Source organism: Symphalangus syndactylus, chromosome 9 (genome assembly GCF_028878055.3).
Source record: "Symphalangus syndactylus isolate Jambi chromosome 9, NHGRI_mSymSyn1-v2.1_pri, whole genome shotgun sequence".
Lineage (NCBI taxonomy): Eukaryota > Metazoa > Chordata > Mammalia > Primates > Hylobatidae > Symphalangus > Symphalangus syndactylus.
This window is the reverse complement of record NC_072431.2, coordinates 139581932-139599933: the sequence shown is the minus strand read 5'-3', so window position 1 is coordinate 139599933 and position 18002 is coordinate 139581932. Positions and strand designations below refer to the sequence as shown.

The window sequence follows — 18002 nt, the reverse complement described above, 5'->3', positions numbered from 1 at the left end:
TGGTGATTTCCTTTTACCTTTAAAAAAAATATTTCTTTTCATAGGAAAGATAATGGAACATGTCGGTAAGATTCATTTCTAGGAAGGCAAAGGTCATCTAAAGACTCTCAACCTAAAGCTGTTTTAGAAAACTTTCCTTAAAATCAGAAGCCGTAGGTTTTCATTGCATTATTTTGGCTAATCGAAAAATAAGACCAAGTGCGTTCTGACCATCGTTTCTCTTACCTTTATTTTTACAACCACCATTTCAATGGCCCACTTGCTGATACAAATGGTTGTTTAATTTTAAAAAGCATTTAATTGAAGTCGAGTTATTTAGAACCTGATCATTTACACGTCTTTGTTGTTGCTGTTTTGCAAGAGTGAAGAGCTTGGGGTCAGGTGAATCTGGTATGAAGTACAGTTGTCATTTATTAGTCATGTAATTTGTGACAAGCCACTTAATCTCTCTGAAGACTTCAGTTTCTTCATTTGTAAAATCGGCATAATAATGCTGTCCCTACTAGGGAATATAGAATTATATAATAGGTCCTTTGTATATATTGGCTAATATTTCCCTCTGATGATTTGGCACTATGGAGGCACTGTGGGAGATTAAAGGAAGATCATGAATAAAAGGTGACTTCAGCTCTGAAGGGCTTTTTGATCCATTTGGGAGAGCAGGTAATATAGAGTATACGGGCTTTGAAAGTGGCAGATGTTTAGAAGAGAAAAGGATACATGACGTAATAGGAGGCAAAGGCTTGATTGAGAAGGCCGAGAAGACTTAGAGAAAGCGTTCTCAGCCCTGACTGGACAGTAAAATTATCTAGGGACAATTCAATCAGAATTCCTGGGGGTGGGGACCAAGCATCAGTATTTTAAAGTTCCCTGGGGACTTTAACTTGAAGCCCAGGTTGAGAATCATTTAAAGAACTTTGTTATTTATTTATTTATTTAAATTTTTAATGTATTTTTTGAGATGGAGTCTCGCCCTGTCACCCAGGCTGGAGTGCAGTGGCGCGATCTTGGCTCACTGCAACCCCTGCCTCCCAGGTCCAAGCTATTCTCCTGCCTCAGCCTCCCTAGTAGCTAGGAATATAGGCGTGCACCACTACAACTGGCTAATTTTTGTATTTTTAGTAGAGATGGGGTTTCGCCATGTTGGCCAGGCTGGTCTCGAACTTCTGACTTCAGATGATCTGCCCGCCTCGGCCTCCCAAAGTGCTGGGATTTCAGGCTTGAGCCACTGCGCTCGGCTCATTTAAAGAACTTTAAAGGTAGAAGTATTCCAAATAGGGGAGAAAATATAAAGAAAGGTAACACTTATTTTGGCCTGTGCGCTTTGAATTTCAGAAGGTGTAGTAAGCAAACACCACTTACTAACCCTACAGATATATCCTTAGAAAATACAGCCGCTTCTGTCATAAATCTGATAAATCAGATGACAGGAATGGTGTATGTTTGATGTTGATTTTTCTTTTTGTTTTATTGGAGGTTTTAAAAACTATAAATGTCAGGTCTGATGACTGTGTGTATAAACACTTTTGAAGCAGATAAAATATTTTTGAATTTTGCATTTTTTAGTATGAAGGGGATCCCCCATTTGAAGTTGGTTTTCTAGATGTGATGATAAACTTGTTGCAGGTGTATTTGACACTCCTCCCAAAATCCTTTGTGACCGGGGTAGAAGGCAGCTGTAGCTAGTAAATAACCCTGTGTGTAGACTCGCTTACTGGCTTTGGCGTTCGCTATTGCCACAGCTGTGTGAATAGATTAACCAGAGACCCTCTGGTGCCAGCCACCTATGTAGGCTAACAAGTCTATAATCAGTACCTCTGTTAAAATGAAACTGTAATATACTATTGTCTTTTCATTTATTTATTTATTTATTTATTTAGAGACAGGGCCTCACTCTGTCGCTCAGGCTGGAGTGCAGTGGTGCAATCTCGGCTCACTACAACCTCCGCCTCCCAGGCTCAAGCGATTCTCCTGCCTCAGCCTCCCAAGTAACTGGGACCACAGGCACAGCATTGCGCCTGGCTAATTTTTGTATTTTTTTTGTAGAGACAGAGTTTCTCCATGTTGCCCAGGCTGGTCTTGAACTCCTGAGCTTCAGTGATCTGCCTGCCCAGGCCTCCCAAAGTGCTGGGATTAGAGGCATGAGTCATTACACCCGGCCTATTTTCTGATTGTTCAAAGCCAGGCACAATGGTTCATGGCTGTATGTAATCCCAGCAATTTGAGAGGCAGAGGCAGGAGGATAGCTTGAAACCAAGAGTTCAAGGCCAGCCTAGGCAACGTAGTGAGAACTCATCTCTACAACAAAGTTTAAAAAAAAAAATTAGCCAGGCATGGTGGCACATACCTTTAGTCCCAGCTACTTGGGAGGCTGAGGCAGAAGGATCACTTGAACTCAGGAATTGGAGGCTGCAGTGAGCCATGACTGAGCCATAGTACTCTAGCCTGGGCAACAGAGTGAGACCCTGTCTCAGAAAAGAAAAGAGAAGAGAGGAGAAGAGAAGAGAGAAGGGACAGAAGGGAAGGGAAGGGAAGGGAAGGGAAGGGAAGGGAAGGGAAGGGAAGGGAACGGAGGGGAGGGGAGGGGAGGGGAGGGGAGGGGAGGGGAGGGGAGGGGAGGGGAGGGAAAGAAGAGTAATGTACAAGAGAAGAGTTAGGAGACCCTGTCCCAGAGGAAAGGAGGGGAGGGGAGGGGAGGGGACAAGAGAAGAAAGAGTTAGGATCTGTGCCCTAAGGAAGCAAGAAGGATTTGAGACATTGTATAGGTGGTTAATAACCTTAAGCTACATATTTTATGGATGGAAAAATCCTATTTTTAAAAGTGAGAAAAGTTTTGAAGTGAAATGGAATGAATTAGCTGGACCATAACGGCTCTGACTGAAGAAAAGCGTGTAAAAAGCCACATCCTGGATATGTACCAAACACCATGGTTACATGGCATGTTTGTATATGTAACGTTTATTTTAAAAAAAAGTCTCATAGCTTAGAAGGCATTTATTTTTGTTATGTGTATAGGCTTCTGTGCAATAAAACAACCTTTTTTATTTTACAGCTCAGGATGACTTAAATGGTTAATTGCCTGATAAATATGGTCCTCTTTTATTCTTCTGATTCTGTTGTTCTTTTGCACTTCATCTTTCAGGGAGTTGTGCTATTCTTAGGTTTCATTGATTGCACTGGAAGGGGCATGATGGAAAATGAAGATCTCAAGATAGTTTTCATGCAAATTCACAATGGGAGATAAAATAAAAGAGTGGCAGTCATTGTCTACACAGAGCAGGCATTTCTTTATCGTCAATGTGCAGCAGAGGAATCAACTCAGCCTTGGTGAAACTAGAGTGATCCCCATGGCGGCATCTCCCTCTTAGTGGCGTCAGTGGTAGATTGTTGTTGGTGGAAGCAGGAAATTGTTTAGTCCATAAAGTACAGAACTTTGATATCACAGAAGCTAGAAGAACTTTACTGCCTTCAGCTTCGTTTAAAGATAGTAGAGAGCTTACTCATTCATTTGAGAAATATATATTGGGTCTCTGTGTCAGGAACTGCTGGCGCAGCAGTGAGATTGAAGATACAACAGTGAATACAATAGAGGGCCTATCCTCATGGAGTTTGCCTTTCAGAATGAGGGAAAGACACAGACACATAGAAAATGTCGATTGTATCAGGGAGTATCGAGGGCTTTGAAGAATGAAATCGTGACCCAGAATAGATGCTTTTAGATTGGGTCATCTGTGAAGGCCTCTATCTGGAAAGGAGACACTTGGGCAGAATTCTGAATGAACTTGACGGATATCTGAAGGAAAAATATTCCAGTCAGAAGGAACAGTAAGTGCAAAGTCCCCAAGACTTCAGTAAGTGACATGCTCCAGAAACAGCAAGGAAGCAGAATGAGGCCTGAACAGAGTGGGCAGTAGGAAATGCAGTCATAGAGAAAGCAGGGCTGGGTCACAGGCCTCAGAGACTGTAGAACACTGGCTCCTACTCTAAGACAGGAAGCTGCTGTGAGCATTGAGATTAGGCGTGGAACCATTTGACTTTTTATGAGGATCCCTCTGGCTGCAGTGTGGAAAATAGACTGGACGAGGGAGGGCAGTTAGGAAGATGTCACGGTAACTCAGGAAAGCAATGGCGGTGCTTTGGACTAGGGTGGTGGCAGAAGAGAAGGTGACAAGTATTTGGATTCTGGATATATTTCAGAAGCAAAGTGGACAGGATTTTCTGATGGATGATATGTAGAGTGTAAGAGAAAGAGAAGAAGCAAGATTGACTTTAATGTTTTCCACCTGGGCAATTGGTGGACTGGAATTGCCGCTTGCAGAGGTGTGGAGGTATGGAAGGTATGGGAAGAGCAGATTGCCAGGAAAGTTAAGAGTTAGTTTTGAACTCATTGTGTTTGAGAGGTCTGTTAAATTACCAGGTAGTGATGTTGAGGTGTAATTGGAAAAGTCAACCTGGAATTTATGGCAGAAGTTGAGGCTGCAGATAAAAACTTGTAATTTTAAAAATATATATTTAAAGCCATGAGAGCGAATGAGATCATTTGAGATTGAATGCAGATTGAGAAGAGATTTAGAATTGAACTCTAGGGCCCTGCATAGTAGGAGGAAAACCTAGTAAAAGTGGTATCTGTAAGAGAGAGTTACCAACTGTCCCAATTTGCCTGGTACTGAGAATTTTCTCAGTACATGAGATTTTAAGAGACTGGGACACCCTGAGACAATTGGTTGCCTTCCATGGGAAGAAAGTATGTCAAGAGGGAGAGTGTGATCAACTGTATCCAATGCACTGTGTCCAGTAAACCAGGACTGAGCAAAAACCATTGAATTTGGCATCATGAAGTCTTAGGTGACTTTGACAAGGCTTATCTGTTGTGAACAGCCAAGTATGTGTGAGGACCACTCTCCAAAAGGTAAATAAACATGCACGAGGATACAGGTGCGCCACCTGGAGACATCGTGCCTCTTCCCCATCCCCACCAGGAGTGGCGTGAAGCCTCCCCAGTGCTGTAACGAGGCAGCCAGGTCCTGTGTGACTGCACATGTGATTTGAGGGCAAGTCATTTAAGCTCTCTGTTTTCACTATCCTATTTGTGAAACATTGTTTAGATTTGTGGTTTGAGTCAGCTATCAGTATGCTATCTGTACACTACACTGTGTTAGGAGCTACGTAGATTAATTTTTAACAGATATGGTTCTGGGGTTGTAGGAATTTTCAATTTCAGAGCAAATAGAATCCTATCCTCTGTCAAGAGAAATAGCCTTTGACATGTGTTGGGGGCAAGGGAAGTCTCAAACTTGCTTAATTTTAAAAATGAATATTTGGTTATGGATCATTTAAGCTTTGGTGATATTTCTAATTATTTTTTGTGTGTTTCTCGTCTACTGACCAGAAGTCTGAAAAAAATAACTAAAAAGAAAGACTGCATAAGCCTTCACTAGAGAAGTATTGAAAATTGCTTGAGGGAAGTGACTGTTTCTTTAGCCTAGTGTCTGATTGCTGTAGGACCCCAGTGGTATTTGTTGAATGAATGAAAGGAGGTGTATCAGTCAGGTTCAATCAGAGAAACAGAACCTGTAGGAAATCCATATGGATGTGTATGAAGGTATTGGCTTGCTTACTGCTGGTGTGTGGCTAAGCCAGCTTAAAAGTCCACAGGGCAGATAAGTCAGGAAGGAAATATTCCAAACAGACTGAGCCCCCTTGGGCACAAGCTGAAGCCTGGAGTCTGAACTGCCAGAGAGCCTCTACCTTCTTAGAAAAGGCTTCCAACTGGCTAAGTCAGGCCCACCCAGGGGAATCTCTCCTTTGATTAACTTAAAGTCACCTGTTTAGGGACTTTAATTACATTGGCAATATTCCCTTCACAGAAGCACTTAAATGACTGATTATGTAACTGAAAAAAGGTGTGTATGCTACAAAATGGCTGCAGTCTCCCTTCTGAACTCCAGCTCTTGCGGGAGAACTCTCTTGTAGCTCACCCTGTCTGAAAACACCCTGGAAAGGAATTCGAGGAAATGTAATTCAGCCTAGCCAAGTTGACACATCATGAAGCCATCACGAAAGGTAAAGCCTGGTTTAGGAACATTTGCATTTGCAGTCTTAAGTATTTTTGTCTTATTTTTCAAAAGGGGTTGGGCACGGTGGCTCACGCCTGTAATCCCAATACTTTGGGAGGCCGAGGTGAGTGGATCACTTGAGGCCAGGAGTTTCAGACCAGCCAGGCCAACGTGGTGGAACCCCGTCTCCACTAAAATTACAATAATTAGCCAGGCGTGGTGGCGCATGCCTGTAATCCCAGCTATTCAGGAGGCTGAGGCACAAGAATTTCTTGAACCCAGGAGGTGGAGGTTGCGGTGAGCCAAGATCCTGCCACTGCACTCCAGCAACAGAGTGAGACTCTGTCTCAAAAAAAGAAAAAGTTGTTTTGGTTTTTACTTTTTTATTTTTTCTTATGTTATTACATATAACAAATGATATGCATACTCTGAAAAATCATGACATAAACGTGACCTTCTTGAAATTACTTTTATCTTCATTTAAACTAGTCTTTGGTCTCCACTGACTAGGAGACCACATATAGCGCAACAGCAGAGAAGGCAAAACAGTTAATTTTCATGTTTGACTTTTGAGCTTCCAGGGACCCAAGGCTTGCCTTGAACTGATCTTAGGAAATTCCTCATTCCCTACCCGACCCTGTTTCTAAACTGCATCCCTACTGAAATGCAATGCCACTGGAACTCTCTCCAGTATTTGTTTTCTTCTTTGGCTTGCCCCTAGATGTATGTATATATGTTTGTGTGCTTGTGTGTGTGTGTGTGTGTGTGTGTGTGTGTGTGTTGACTGCCTGATAGTAAAGCCTACTCTTGAGATTAAGACTCCTCACAGTTTAGAGAACAGAAATCTTTTTTGGTTCCTGGTTATTACTTGAATTTGCAAGAGGAACAACTGCTAGGGGGCCTAGTTAACAGTAGTTAGGGGCTCCACCCACTTGCCAAGGGCAAGACTAGTTTACACCACATTTGGAATGACCAATTTCCTCCCACTTTAGTTTCAGTGTAGAAAGAGTAGGGGAGACAAACTATTAAATGTCGACTTGGGTGTAGTGCTAGAACCGTACTCAATAATGCTATCACTGCTGTTTGTGCTTACCAGTTCTTCGGTACTGGAATTGATTCAGACCTCGAGAGTTTATGACTTTATCATCAACTGGGTATGTTGCCCTTGGCACATTGCCACACAGTGCTTAATGATGATATATGTTCTTTATCAAATTCCCCCCCAAAATAATGGCATTATTTATGTGTGAGAAAGTTGCGCATTTCACCACCTCATGGTTTATTAGAGTGCAACTCCATAAGAACAACTGGCTGTGATCCTCCATATCCCCAATGGCCAACTCAGGAGCTCAGTATGCCCTACCCAGTAGATGCTGAGCACATCATTGCTGAGTGAGGAATCATTTTCTCCCTGGATAGTCTCTCCTGGAGGTAACAGGGGCCGTGATCAGCCAGGTTTTTCATCATTTGTAGCTTTGAATTTCAGGGACATGACAAGTTTGGTTTTTTCTTTTGTTTTGTTTTTTTGGTTTTCTAGAAACGGTTTTCCTCTGTCACCCAGGCTGGAGTGCAGTGATGTGATCATAGCTCACTGCAGCCTCGAACTCCTGTGCTCAATGTTTCTCCCACCCCAGCCTTTGGAGTAGCCAGGAGTGTAGGTGGTGTACCACCACACCCATCTAATTTTAAAAAAAAAAAATTGTAAAGACAGTCTCGCTTTTTTGCCCAGGCTGGTCTCATACTCCTGGCTCAAGCAATCCTCCTGCGTTGGCCCCCCCAAAGTGCCAGGACTACAGGTGTGAGCCACCGTGCCTGTCCAACATGACAAGTATTATTCTCTGGCAGGAAGTGAAATTTTTTTTCACGGATGATTGCACACAAATGTCATATCTCCATGAGGCTTCTACTCACTAGTTTTACAGCTCATGTCACCTTGCTTCAAACTATGCTTCAGTATAATTTTGAAGTGTATATTTCCATTGCCTCTCCTTGAGTAATTGATATTTTTCACAATAAGTTTACATTTATTATCACTTTTATTTACTTACTATTATTACTCTGAGCAGCCAATCTTATGAGAAGCTCAGAGTGTAATGTGTGGGTCATGGTCAATATCTTATTTGACTCACTTCCAAACACACTTACTATTGCCTGGTGTTTTGATTATTTCAAAATATACAGATTTCTTGAAAGGCCTGCAAAAGAAAACAATCAAAATTATAGCGGTTAAGAACATGAGCCTGCCTCGGTTTGAATTCCAGATGGGCCAGTCCCTAGCTGTGTAATCATGGGAAAATTGTTAAATCTCTAGCCTTACTTTCTTCACCTGTAAAATGAGGATACAGGCCGAGCATCCCTAGTCTGAAAATGCAAAATTCAAAATGCTCCAAAATCTGAAACTTTTTGTGTACCTCCGTGACGCAACAAGTGGAAAATTCCACACCTGACCTCACGTGACAGGTCAGTCAAAACGTTGTTTCATACACACAATACTTTTTTTATTTGTATAAGTTTAAGTGGTACAAGTGCAGTTTTGCTACATGAATATACTGCATAGTGGTAAAGTCTGGACTTTTAGTGTCTCCATCACCCAAATAGCATCCATTGTATTCATTAAGTAATCTAGCATCCCTCACCCCCTCCCGCCTTCACACCTCTCCAAGCCTTTCATGTCTAGCATTCTGTGTCCACGTGTACACATTATTTAGCTCCCACTCCTAAATGAAAACATGTGATATCTGTCTTTCTGTTTCTGAGTTTTTTCACTTAAGATAATGGCCTCCAGTTCCATCCATGTTGCTTCAAGAGACATGATTTCATTCTTTGTTATGACTGAATAGAATTCTTCAGGCACAAAGTTATTAAAAATATTATATAAAATTACCTTCAGGCTATGTGTATAAGGTGTATATGAAACATAAATGAATTTAATGTTTCCAGTTGGGTTCCATCCCCTAGATGTCTTGTTATGTATATGTAAATATGACATGATACGAAAAATTCAAAACTCTGAAACACCAGTTGAACGCAACTTGCAGTAAGAATGCATACCTCACAGGGTTATAGTGAGGATTGAATGAGACAATCCTAGTCCAATTTCTTTGCACATAGTAATGCTCAATAATTATTACTTGAATGGGTATAAACTTTATAGTAATGAGGTTGGGGCTGGAAAAAATGCAGTTTCATTATTTCCTGTAGAAGTCATTCAATCCTGACTCTAAACTCTCTATTCCATGTGGTGGTTGGGTGGGGTGGGAGAGTCCTCTTTATCCTGTGGGGTTGGTCCTATGGAGGTGTCTGTGGCAGATTGGCAGATGCATTTGTCTTGTGCGTAGCTGGTGTCTGTTGTTTCCTCTGGCAGAGTTCACCAGTGTCCTAATGCAAACTTAGTCCTCATCTGGCTGCTGCACAGGCTGATCTCTGGCTCTTTTAGCCCCTCATGGTTCCTGTTGTTTCATTTTGAGAGGCACCCTTCTAAGGACTATAGTCCTGTCTTCAGCTGACCTTCAGGTCCCCAGTCAGAACGAACGGAACCAACTCTGTCCCTTCTCGTAGCACCTGGAAACCCTGGGAAATGAAGGGAATGCTTTGCTCTCAGCTATTGAAGTTGTCCTGTCACCTTCTCTTCTGCCCTCCTTTGCCATGGCATAGGAAAATGTAAGTCAGCAATCTCATTACTCAGTATATACCCAGAGGAATATAAATCATTCTACCATAAAGACGCATGCACATGAATGTTCGCTGCAACAGTATTCACGATAGCAAAGTCATGGAATCGACCTAAATGCCCATCAATGACAGATTGGATGAAGAAAATGTGGTACATATACACCATGGAATACTATGCAGCCATGAAAATAATGAGATCATGTCTTTTGCAGGAACATGGATGGAGCTGGAGGCTATTATCCTTAGCAAACTAACGCAGAAATAGAAAACCAAATGCTGCATGTTCTCACTTATAAGTGGGAGCTAAATGATGAGAACTTACCAACACAAAGAACAATAGACACTGTGGTCTACTTGAGGGTGAAGGGTGGGAAGAGGGAGAGGAGCAGAAAAGATAACTCTGTGGTCCTGGGCTTAATACCTGGGTGATAAAATAATTGTACAACAAACCCCCATGACACGAGTTTAGCTATGTAACAAACCTTCACATGTACCCCCAAACCTAAAAGTTAAAAAATCCCAGACGGGAAGTAGGGCATATTTTGCCTAATTTGCAGCTTCATCCTCACTCCCTAACTTACGTCACTCATGTCTCCTCTATCATCAGGGACAGCAAGAGTGGGGAGGGGACGACGCATGCCACATCTCCATTCTCTGATCTTATTTCCTCTTGCCTCTTCAGCAGCGCTTTGTCTCTCCTCTCCATCTTGAAGCCCTTACTGGTATATGGTTTCAAAGGGATGAAAAACCGGTTTCGTTAGTACTTCCCTTGGATCTGCCCTTGTCTCCCATCAAGGCAGTGCAAGTAAAGAATCCAAGATATTTGTTTTGTTGGTCCACTGGAGGGTAGACGTAGACAAAAACAGTAACTTCCCCAGCCCCCCTTGGGCTGATGACTCCAAAGACTCTGCCATAAATGAACACTTCATAGAGCTGCTGTTATTATGACACGAATCTACTTGATCTAAGTGATTCTTTTACTTTTGGATTTCACAGAAAAGAAAATAGATTTTAATTGAGGACTGAAAAGGTTGCCAACTTTTAATTTTATCAACTATAAGAACTATTTTTATAATTACCATCAATTTCTATTATTTCTTTTATTCCCCCTCTTTCCAACTGCGGAAGGTAAAATTGAAGAGCAAAGAACACTTATTTCAAAGTGAGTACATTTTGCTATGTGAAAACTCAGCAGATTGCCCTGAATTTGCTTGGGTAGCTGCAGTCCAGTGGAAATTTCTTCCCGATCAGCACCAGTCACCCCAGTGACATTTAGAAATCACTGCCCTCGATTGTTTCAGCCACTGAAACACTCGGTGTTCACTGTCAGCTATGATTATATATGAAGTGCTTTCGAGAACCAGTGTATACCATAACTTAGGCCAAAAGAAACACTGTGCCTAAATACTCAGCCAAGGAGTGTTGAGTTTGCCTGGATTTCTGGAAAATTGTCTCCATTCCCTAGTTCACTGTATTTGGGTAAACAAAACATGGCCTCGGAGAGCTTTTGCGGGAGAAATTATAAAAATTCAGCGAAGCTTTGTGATCTCATTTTGGATCTCCTCAGGATTCCTCATCAAGCTGCAATTAAGGAGAGAAAAATTCCGCCTTGGGGTGTGATTTTAATTACTCATCATGTTATGACTTGACTTTCTGTGCTGCATTTTTTTCCATATCACTACTTCTGTGTTTGACAGCTCCTCCAAAGAGTCGCTCTGTTTTATGCCAGGAGCGAAGTACTTACTAAGTCAAAGGAAAGCAAGGCAAACATCTACTATTGCCTTTGTGCTTTTACCAGAAAACTGGGTGAGAACCTCCTTTTCCTTTTCCCTGCCTCTCCAGCCTCAGTTTTATGACCCTGTGGAGCCAGTGGACTTTGAAGGACTTCTGATGACACACCTGAATAGCCTGGATGTGCAGCTTGCCCAGGAGCTCGGGGACTTCACTGATGACGACTTGGACGTGGTGTTCACGCCAAAGGAATGTAGGACTTTGCAGCCCTCTTTGCCGGAGGAAGGGTAAATAGTTTTCTAAAATGTAGATGTGATTGGGATTGTCATGATTGTTTTCAATAAGCGGGTGGGGAAGATGCCCTCGATCTGAACTTAAAAATAAAATAAAATTACTCAGTCCATTCAAATGTGTGGGACAGCCATATGATATCATCACCTAAGTATGGATAGTTTTTAAATAATTAGTTTGGCCAGAGCTTTTGGTGTGGAGACTAAGCCAGTGCAAGGGATGCAGGGGGACCAAATGAAATGCTCAAGAGGAGGTTAAAAGTGCAGGCTCTGGAGCCAGACCACCTGGCTGCCAGCTCAGTGACCTTGGCTGTCACATGACCTCCCACATCCTCGGTTTCTCCATTTGTAAAAATGTCAAGATTTTTAATAATAATTACTGAAATGCTGCCATCCAGAAGCACTTTGATTGCTTACAGTTATGAGACTGGATCAAGTTAGAAACGTAAGGTAAACTCACATTTATTGAGCATCTACTGTGTTCTGGGTACTGAGATAAAAAGATGAATAAGTCAAAGTCCCTGCTTTGAAGAGAGTGTCATGCAGTGCTAAAACAGTGGGGAGAGCTCTGTAGAATAAACATGTGAATAGCTAATTAGGGCTTGAGTTTCTATTGTTGGCTATTCTATATGTTTATAGGCATGGGCATTAGCTTTTGGTATCAAACTAACTGTGGAATTGTAGCTAAATGAAACTCCTGTTGCTTCCAAAATGTAAAAAAAAAAAATGTCTCTTTGGAGGTTTAGGATAAACTTTTATTTACATTTATTTTAAAAGCCAAATTAAGATCCATATCCTCCTGGACAGATTCCATCTTCTCATCTTCCCCAGAAAGTAAAGAAGATCCTGACGCACAGCCCCTGCCCTCTTTACTCTGAGATATTCTAGTTCTATTTTGGATTTTATTTCATCACAGTTTAAGGAGGTTAGATGATAATGGGGTGGTATTATTGTGAACCATTGCTCTCTTGTTCAGACAGTTCTCACTCACATAGGAGAACTGACCATATGTGTAGCTCTGATGTTCTAAAAATACACACTTCCCAGGAAACAAAATCATTGTCATTTTGGGGATACATACTCCCCCATTTTCAGTCCATTTATTCAGGTATGGCTTTAATATAAGTTAACATTTACTATTTTCATCTTTAATGAAGAATCATTTATTCCTTTATGTAAAATTTATGGATATTTCCAAATATGGTCAGAATCTTGGAAAAAGCTGTTTAAAATGCTTACAGTAGCCAGTCACCCCAGCTTGTTCCTGTGGTCCCAGCTACTCGGGAGGCTGAGGAAAGAGGATCGCTTGAGCCCAGGAATTTGAGTTCAGCCTGGGTAAAATAGTGAGACCCTGTTTCTTACAAAACAAAAACAAAAAACAGTACAATGAATTTAGAGGAAGGAGGAATTTTTGTTTTCGGTTTTTTTTTTTTTTTGAAATTTGATAAGGAAGATAATTTCTTATCATCAGTTTTTTAGTATACTATTGCCTTGTCTGATGACTTTAAGACAACCTCTACTATTTCAGTTGTTGCCAAAAAGTCTTCTGTATAATTAAGGCAGGGGAAGATATCATCATCACACCAGAGTAAACAATAGCTGACTCCTGTTGAACACCCCGTGCCTAGCCCAGGACTTTATGTTGAGCTGTGATGGCGTGGTAGTGAAAAACATGAACGCCACAGGTGAGCTGCCTGGATTCAGGTCCCTGCTCCACCGCTTGCTGTGTGACTTGGAACAAGATCCTTACCATCTCATTTTTCTGCAAAGTGAGAATAACAGTAATGCCTACCCTATGGTGCTGATTGAGAATTAACTGAATTAATACATATAAAGTGATTGCCTCAGTGCATAATGCACAGTAAATGCTACCTAAGTGTAAACTATTAATATCATATATGCATCTTATTGTGTGCCAGGCAGTATTCTAAGCCCTTTGCACACTAACTGATTTAATCTTCATCAAAGCTGTCTACTAAAAGGGGCACTCTTACTACTATAACGGCTTTAAGGAGAGGAAACTGAGGCACAGAAGGGTTGAGTGACTGGCTCATGGTCACATAGCTATAAGGGATGAAGCTGGGATTTGGGCAGTTAGGGCCCAGAGACTACATGTGTAACCCTTACAATATTTCATCTAATACTAACAGCATGTCTCTGTTCTTACCTCCTTATTACAGGTGAGAAAATTAAGGCTTGTAGCATTTAAGCCTGTTTATTTCTGGTACTAATGCATTTGCAACAATAGCAAAAAGCTTTGCTACAATTGTTATTTCTGATTTCAAGACTCTGAAGCACTTGAAGAGTATTGCTCATGGTGCATTCCTTAAGCAGACATGACAGGAACCAACTGAATTAATGATCACCAACAAAAGCCAGTGTTTGCAATTTTGTCAAAGCATAAAACAACTGTTCTTTTTCCTGGCTTTCAAAAAGGAGAGCATGCGTGTCCTAACAAGGTTACACATGCATAAAAAATATGTCCAAATTACCCTGTCAGAGATAGGTGTTTATACTTATGTTCCTTGTTTTGTATTCGATTACAGCTAGTTCTACCTGTCTTGTGTCAGAATGCCTTTGGGGGTAGTTATGATTTAACATGATTCTGTATAATAAAGAAAACCCACAAAGCAAAAAATGCCAACATGTTTGTCTGATCAAAGTAAAAATGTTTCTTGCCCCAGGAATACTTCAGGCATTTGGAATGATTGGGCAAGAACATCCTAAGCATTCTCACTGATAAGGATTTAAATTCATATCATGTTCCTTGCTCATGATAAGGGATTGTTTTGTTGTTTTACCCAGTAATAACATGTGTTTATTTCATTTTCTACCTCATTAGGGTTGAACTGGACCCTCATGTCAGGGACTGTGTTCAGACCTACATCCGGGAGTGGCTAATCGTGAACCGGAAGTAAGTTACTTTTTTTCCGCTTTCTGTATACAAATATTAATTTTATATTGTTAGCTTTTAAATATTTCTTAATACTTTGAACAGTTCTAGGTTTGCAGAAAGATTGTATGGAAAATAGAGTTCTCATGTACTCCTTCCTTATCCCCACTCCGTATCACACACACAGTTCTCCCTATTATGAACATCTCACTTTAGGGTGGTACATTTGTTTCCGTAGCTGAGCCAATATGGTTATGTTGTTATTAACTAAAGTCCATAGTTTACATTAATGTTTGCTTTTTGTGTTGTATATTCTATGGGTTTTGACAAATGTGTAATGACACGTATCTGCCTTTACAGTATCATACAGAATCATTTCACTGCCCTAAAAATCCTCTGTGTTCCACCTGTTCATCCTTCCTCCCTGGCAAACACTTTCCGTTTTTACTGTTTCCTTAATTCCACCTTGTTCTTCAATGTCTTTTTGAGGCTTGATAGCTCATTTTTTTATTGCTGAATAATCTTTCATTGCATGGCTGTACCATTGTTTATTTATCCGTTCACTTACTGAGAAAGGAAGTTCTATTTTACACATAAAGAATAGACTGCAAGCTTGCCCAACCCCTAGCCGGTGGGCAGCACGGGGCCTAGGACGGCTTTGAGTGTGGCCCAACACAAATTCATAAACTTTCTTAAAACATTATGAGACTTTTTTTGCAACTTTTTTTAAGCTCAGTAGCTATTGTTAGTGTTAGTGTATTTTATATTTGGCCTAAGATAATTCTTCTTCCAGTATGGCCCAGGGAAGCCACAAGTTTGGGCACCTGGAATACAGCCTTTTTGTTGTCTTCTAATTCTGATGAATTCCTAGGGGGAAAAAAATTAAGTGAATTGAAACCTGGCCTCAGATTCAGAGGTGGCATTCAAGTTTATGACCAAGAAATAAATTACTTGCTGGCCTTCCAGTAAGGGATCTTTCTTTCCTGGATTAATCAAACCTTCTGTGACATTGTTCTGAGATTTTTCTCTCCATGCCATGGACCTGGACAGCACTCTCTCATGAGAAACATCTATGCACATTGAAATTCTCAACCTGCATGGGTGTACATGTGGGGAGTGAGATGTGGACTGTCTACAGATTAGGGCACACCCCACTAGAGACACATCACAGAACCTTTGACAAGACGTTAGTAGTTTAAAATTCTGATAGCCTCACTCCTCCTATACCTCAGTAAGAATTACTATTCTATGGGGTAAATGATGAAAGACTTTGAGGATTGGGTTTTATCTAGCTCCTGGAAGGGTGCCACTGAGTTTGTGCTGACGTTTTCTGGAGCAATGTCAATATGCACACATTTTCAGCAGCAGAAAAAGAGAAAGCATTCGTTATTAAAAGTTATTAAGAGAAAGATGCTAATCCATCATCTGTTCTAATATGAATGGAAAACAAAGTTTGCTGGGGAGTCAAATAAAATTATGGTTTGCTGATAATAAATAAAAGATTTCAGAACAAGTTGTTCCCAAGTTTTTAAATGCTATCATTAGAGGTACTTTCTGGACATGAAAGATCTTAAAAAATCTGAGAAGGAACAACAAATAGAAAGGTCCATTTTGATACATTTGGTTTTCAGATTTATTTTCTATTTCGGGCTTGTCCACTTTTTCATTTCTCATGGCAATGCAAGCTTCTTGGAGTAGTGATTTTTCTTGATCTTGCACAAATGTAAAAGAAAAAAATGACTCTTTTTGGAATACTTGTAGAAATTTTAGAAATAATTATGAAACAAAAATCACTCAGTTTCATTCTAGACAGATAATCATCATGAACATTTGATGTCTATCCTTTGAGTAGTGTTGGGTTTTTTTAGTATATGTTTGTATGAAAACTAAATAAGATTATAATATCATTTTTGTAACATGCATTTTTGGTTTTTGCAGTAAAGAGTGATTCTCTCCCTTAGCTATTAAATATACTTCCTCAATACAGTGATTAATGATTGCATAATATATTTATACCAAAATTTATTTAACCAATTTTAGTATTTAGGCGATTCCTTAGTTTTCAGTGGTGTACTTAAAATGCAAAAACATCCTTCTCACTAAAAATTTGTACATATTTATGATTTTTTCTTTGGAATAAATTCCTACAAGAGGAATTTCTATGTCAAAGGATATGCACAAATTTAAAGATTTGGAATACTAAATCAAGCATTATGCTGGGTGCAGTGGCTCACATTTATAATCTCACTCAGCACTTCGGGAGGTTGAGGTAAGAGGATCACTTCAACCCAGGAGTTCAAGACCAGCCTGGGCAATATATAGAGACCCTGTCTCTACAAAAAAAAAAAAAAAAAAAAAATTAACTGGGTGTGATGATGTGCACCTGTAGTCCTAGCTACTCAGCAGGCTGAGACAGGAGGATCACTTGAGTCCAGGAGGTCAAGGCTGTAGTGAGCGATGATTGCACCACTGCACCCCAGCCCAGGCAACAGAGAAAGACCCTATCTCAAAAAAATAAATAAATAAATAAAAAGGCCGGGCGTGGTGGCTCACACCTGTAATCCCAGCACTTTGGGAGGCTGAGATGGGTGGATCACCTGAGGTCAGGAGTTCGAGACCAGCCTGACCAACGTGGAAAAGCCCCATCTCTACTAAAAATACAAAATTAGCTGGGCATGGTGGTGCATGTCTGTAATCCCAGCTACTTGGGAGGCTGAGGCAGGAGAATCACTTGATCCTCTAAATATAGCTAAATTGGGAGGCAGAGGTTTTGGTGAGCCGAGATCGTGCCATTGCACTCCAGCCTGGGCAACAAGAGTGAAACTCCATCTCAAAAACAAAAAAGATTATTGACACTATATGCATGAATCCTCAAGAATATTAAGATGTTATAATTTATCAACATTTCCAATTTTATTTGTTAAAAGATTGTCTTTTATTTTCATTTTCTTTTATTATTAGATTAGGCATCTTTCTTCTATATATTTCTTGGCCATTTTTTATTTTTCCTGGTGCTCTGCTTATTCATGAAATTTGTGCATCCCTATTAATGTATTTGTCTAGTCTGATTTATTTTTATAAGCACTTTATTTGTTAAAGATATTAACCCTTGTCTATCATGTACTAAAAATGTCTTCCCCAGTATGCCTTTTGTCTTTTAAAGTTGTTTTTAATTTTCAACATTCAGAATTATTTATATCATTAAATCTATATTAATATTTTTCCTTATATTTAATTTTGGCATCATGCTTAAAATTTGATTCACAAACTTATTATTATTTTCTAAGAGTATGGGATTAAAGCATTAATCCACACCATTAGCCACTTGACTGTTGCTTCTGTTCCCTTATGTGTCTCCAT

At 40.3% G+C, this 18002-nt stretch overlaps 1 protein-coding gene across 4 annotated transcripts in view; it reads left to right on the top strand.

Annotated features, from left to right (window-relative positions):
* Positions 1–18002, top strand: part of DOCK8 (dedicator of cytokinesis 8) — a 241650-nt gene that overhangs the window by 54759 nt on the left and 168889 nt on the right. For all 4 annotated transcript variants that reach the window (XM_055294375.2, XM_055294377.2, XM_063609923.1 and 1 more), the window contains 2 exons: positions 11571–11746; positions 14592–14663. In XM_055294375.2, coding sequence (XP_055150350.1) covers positions 11571–11746; positions 14592–14663 — 248 coding nt within the window. The remainder of the gene's footprint in view (positions 1–11570; positions 11747–14591; positions 14664–18002) is intronic.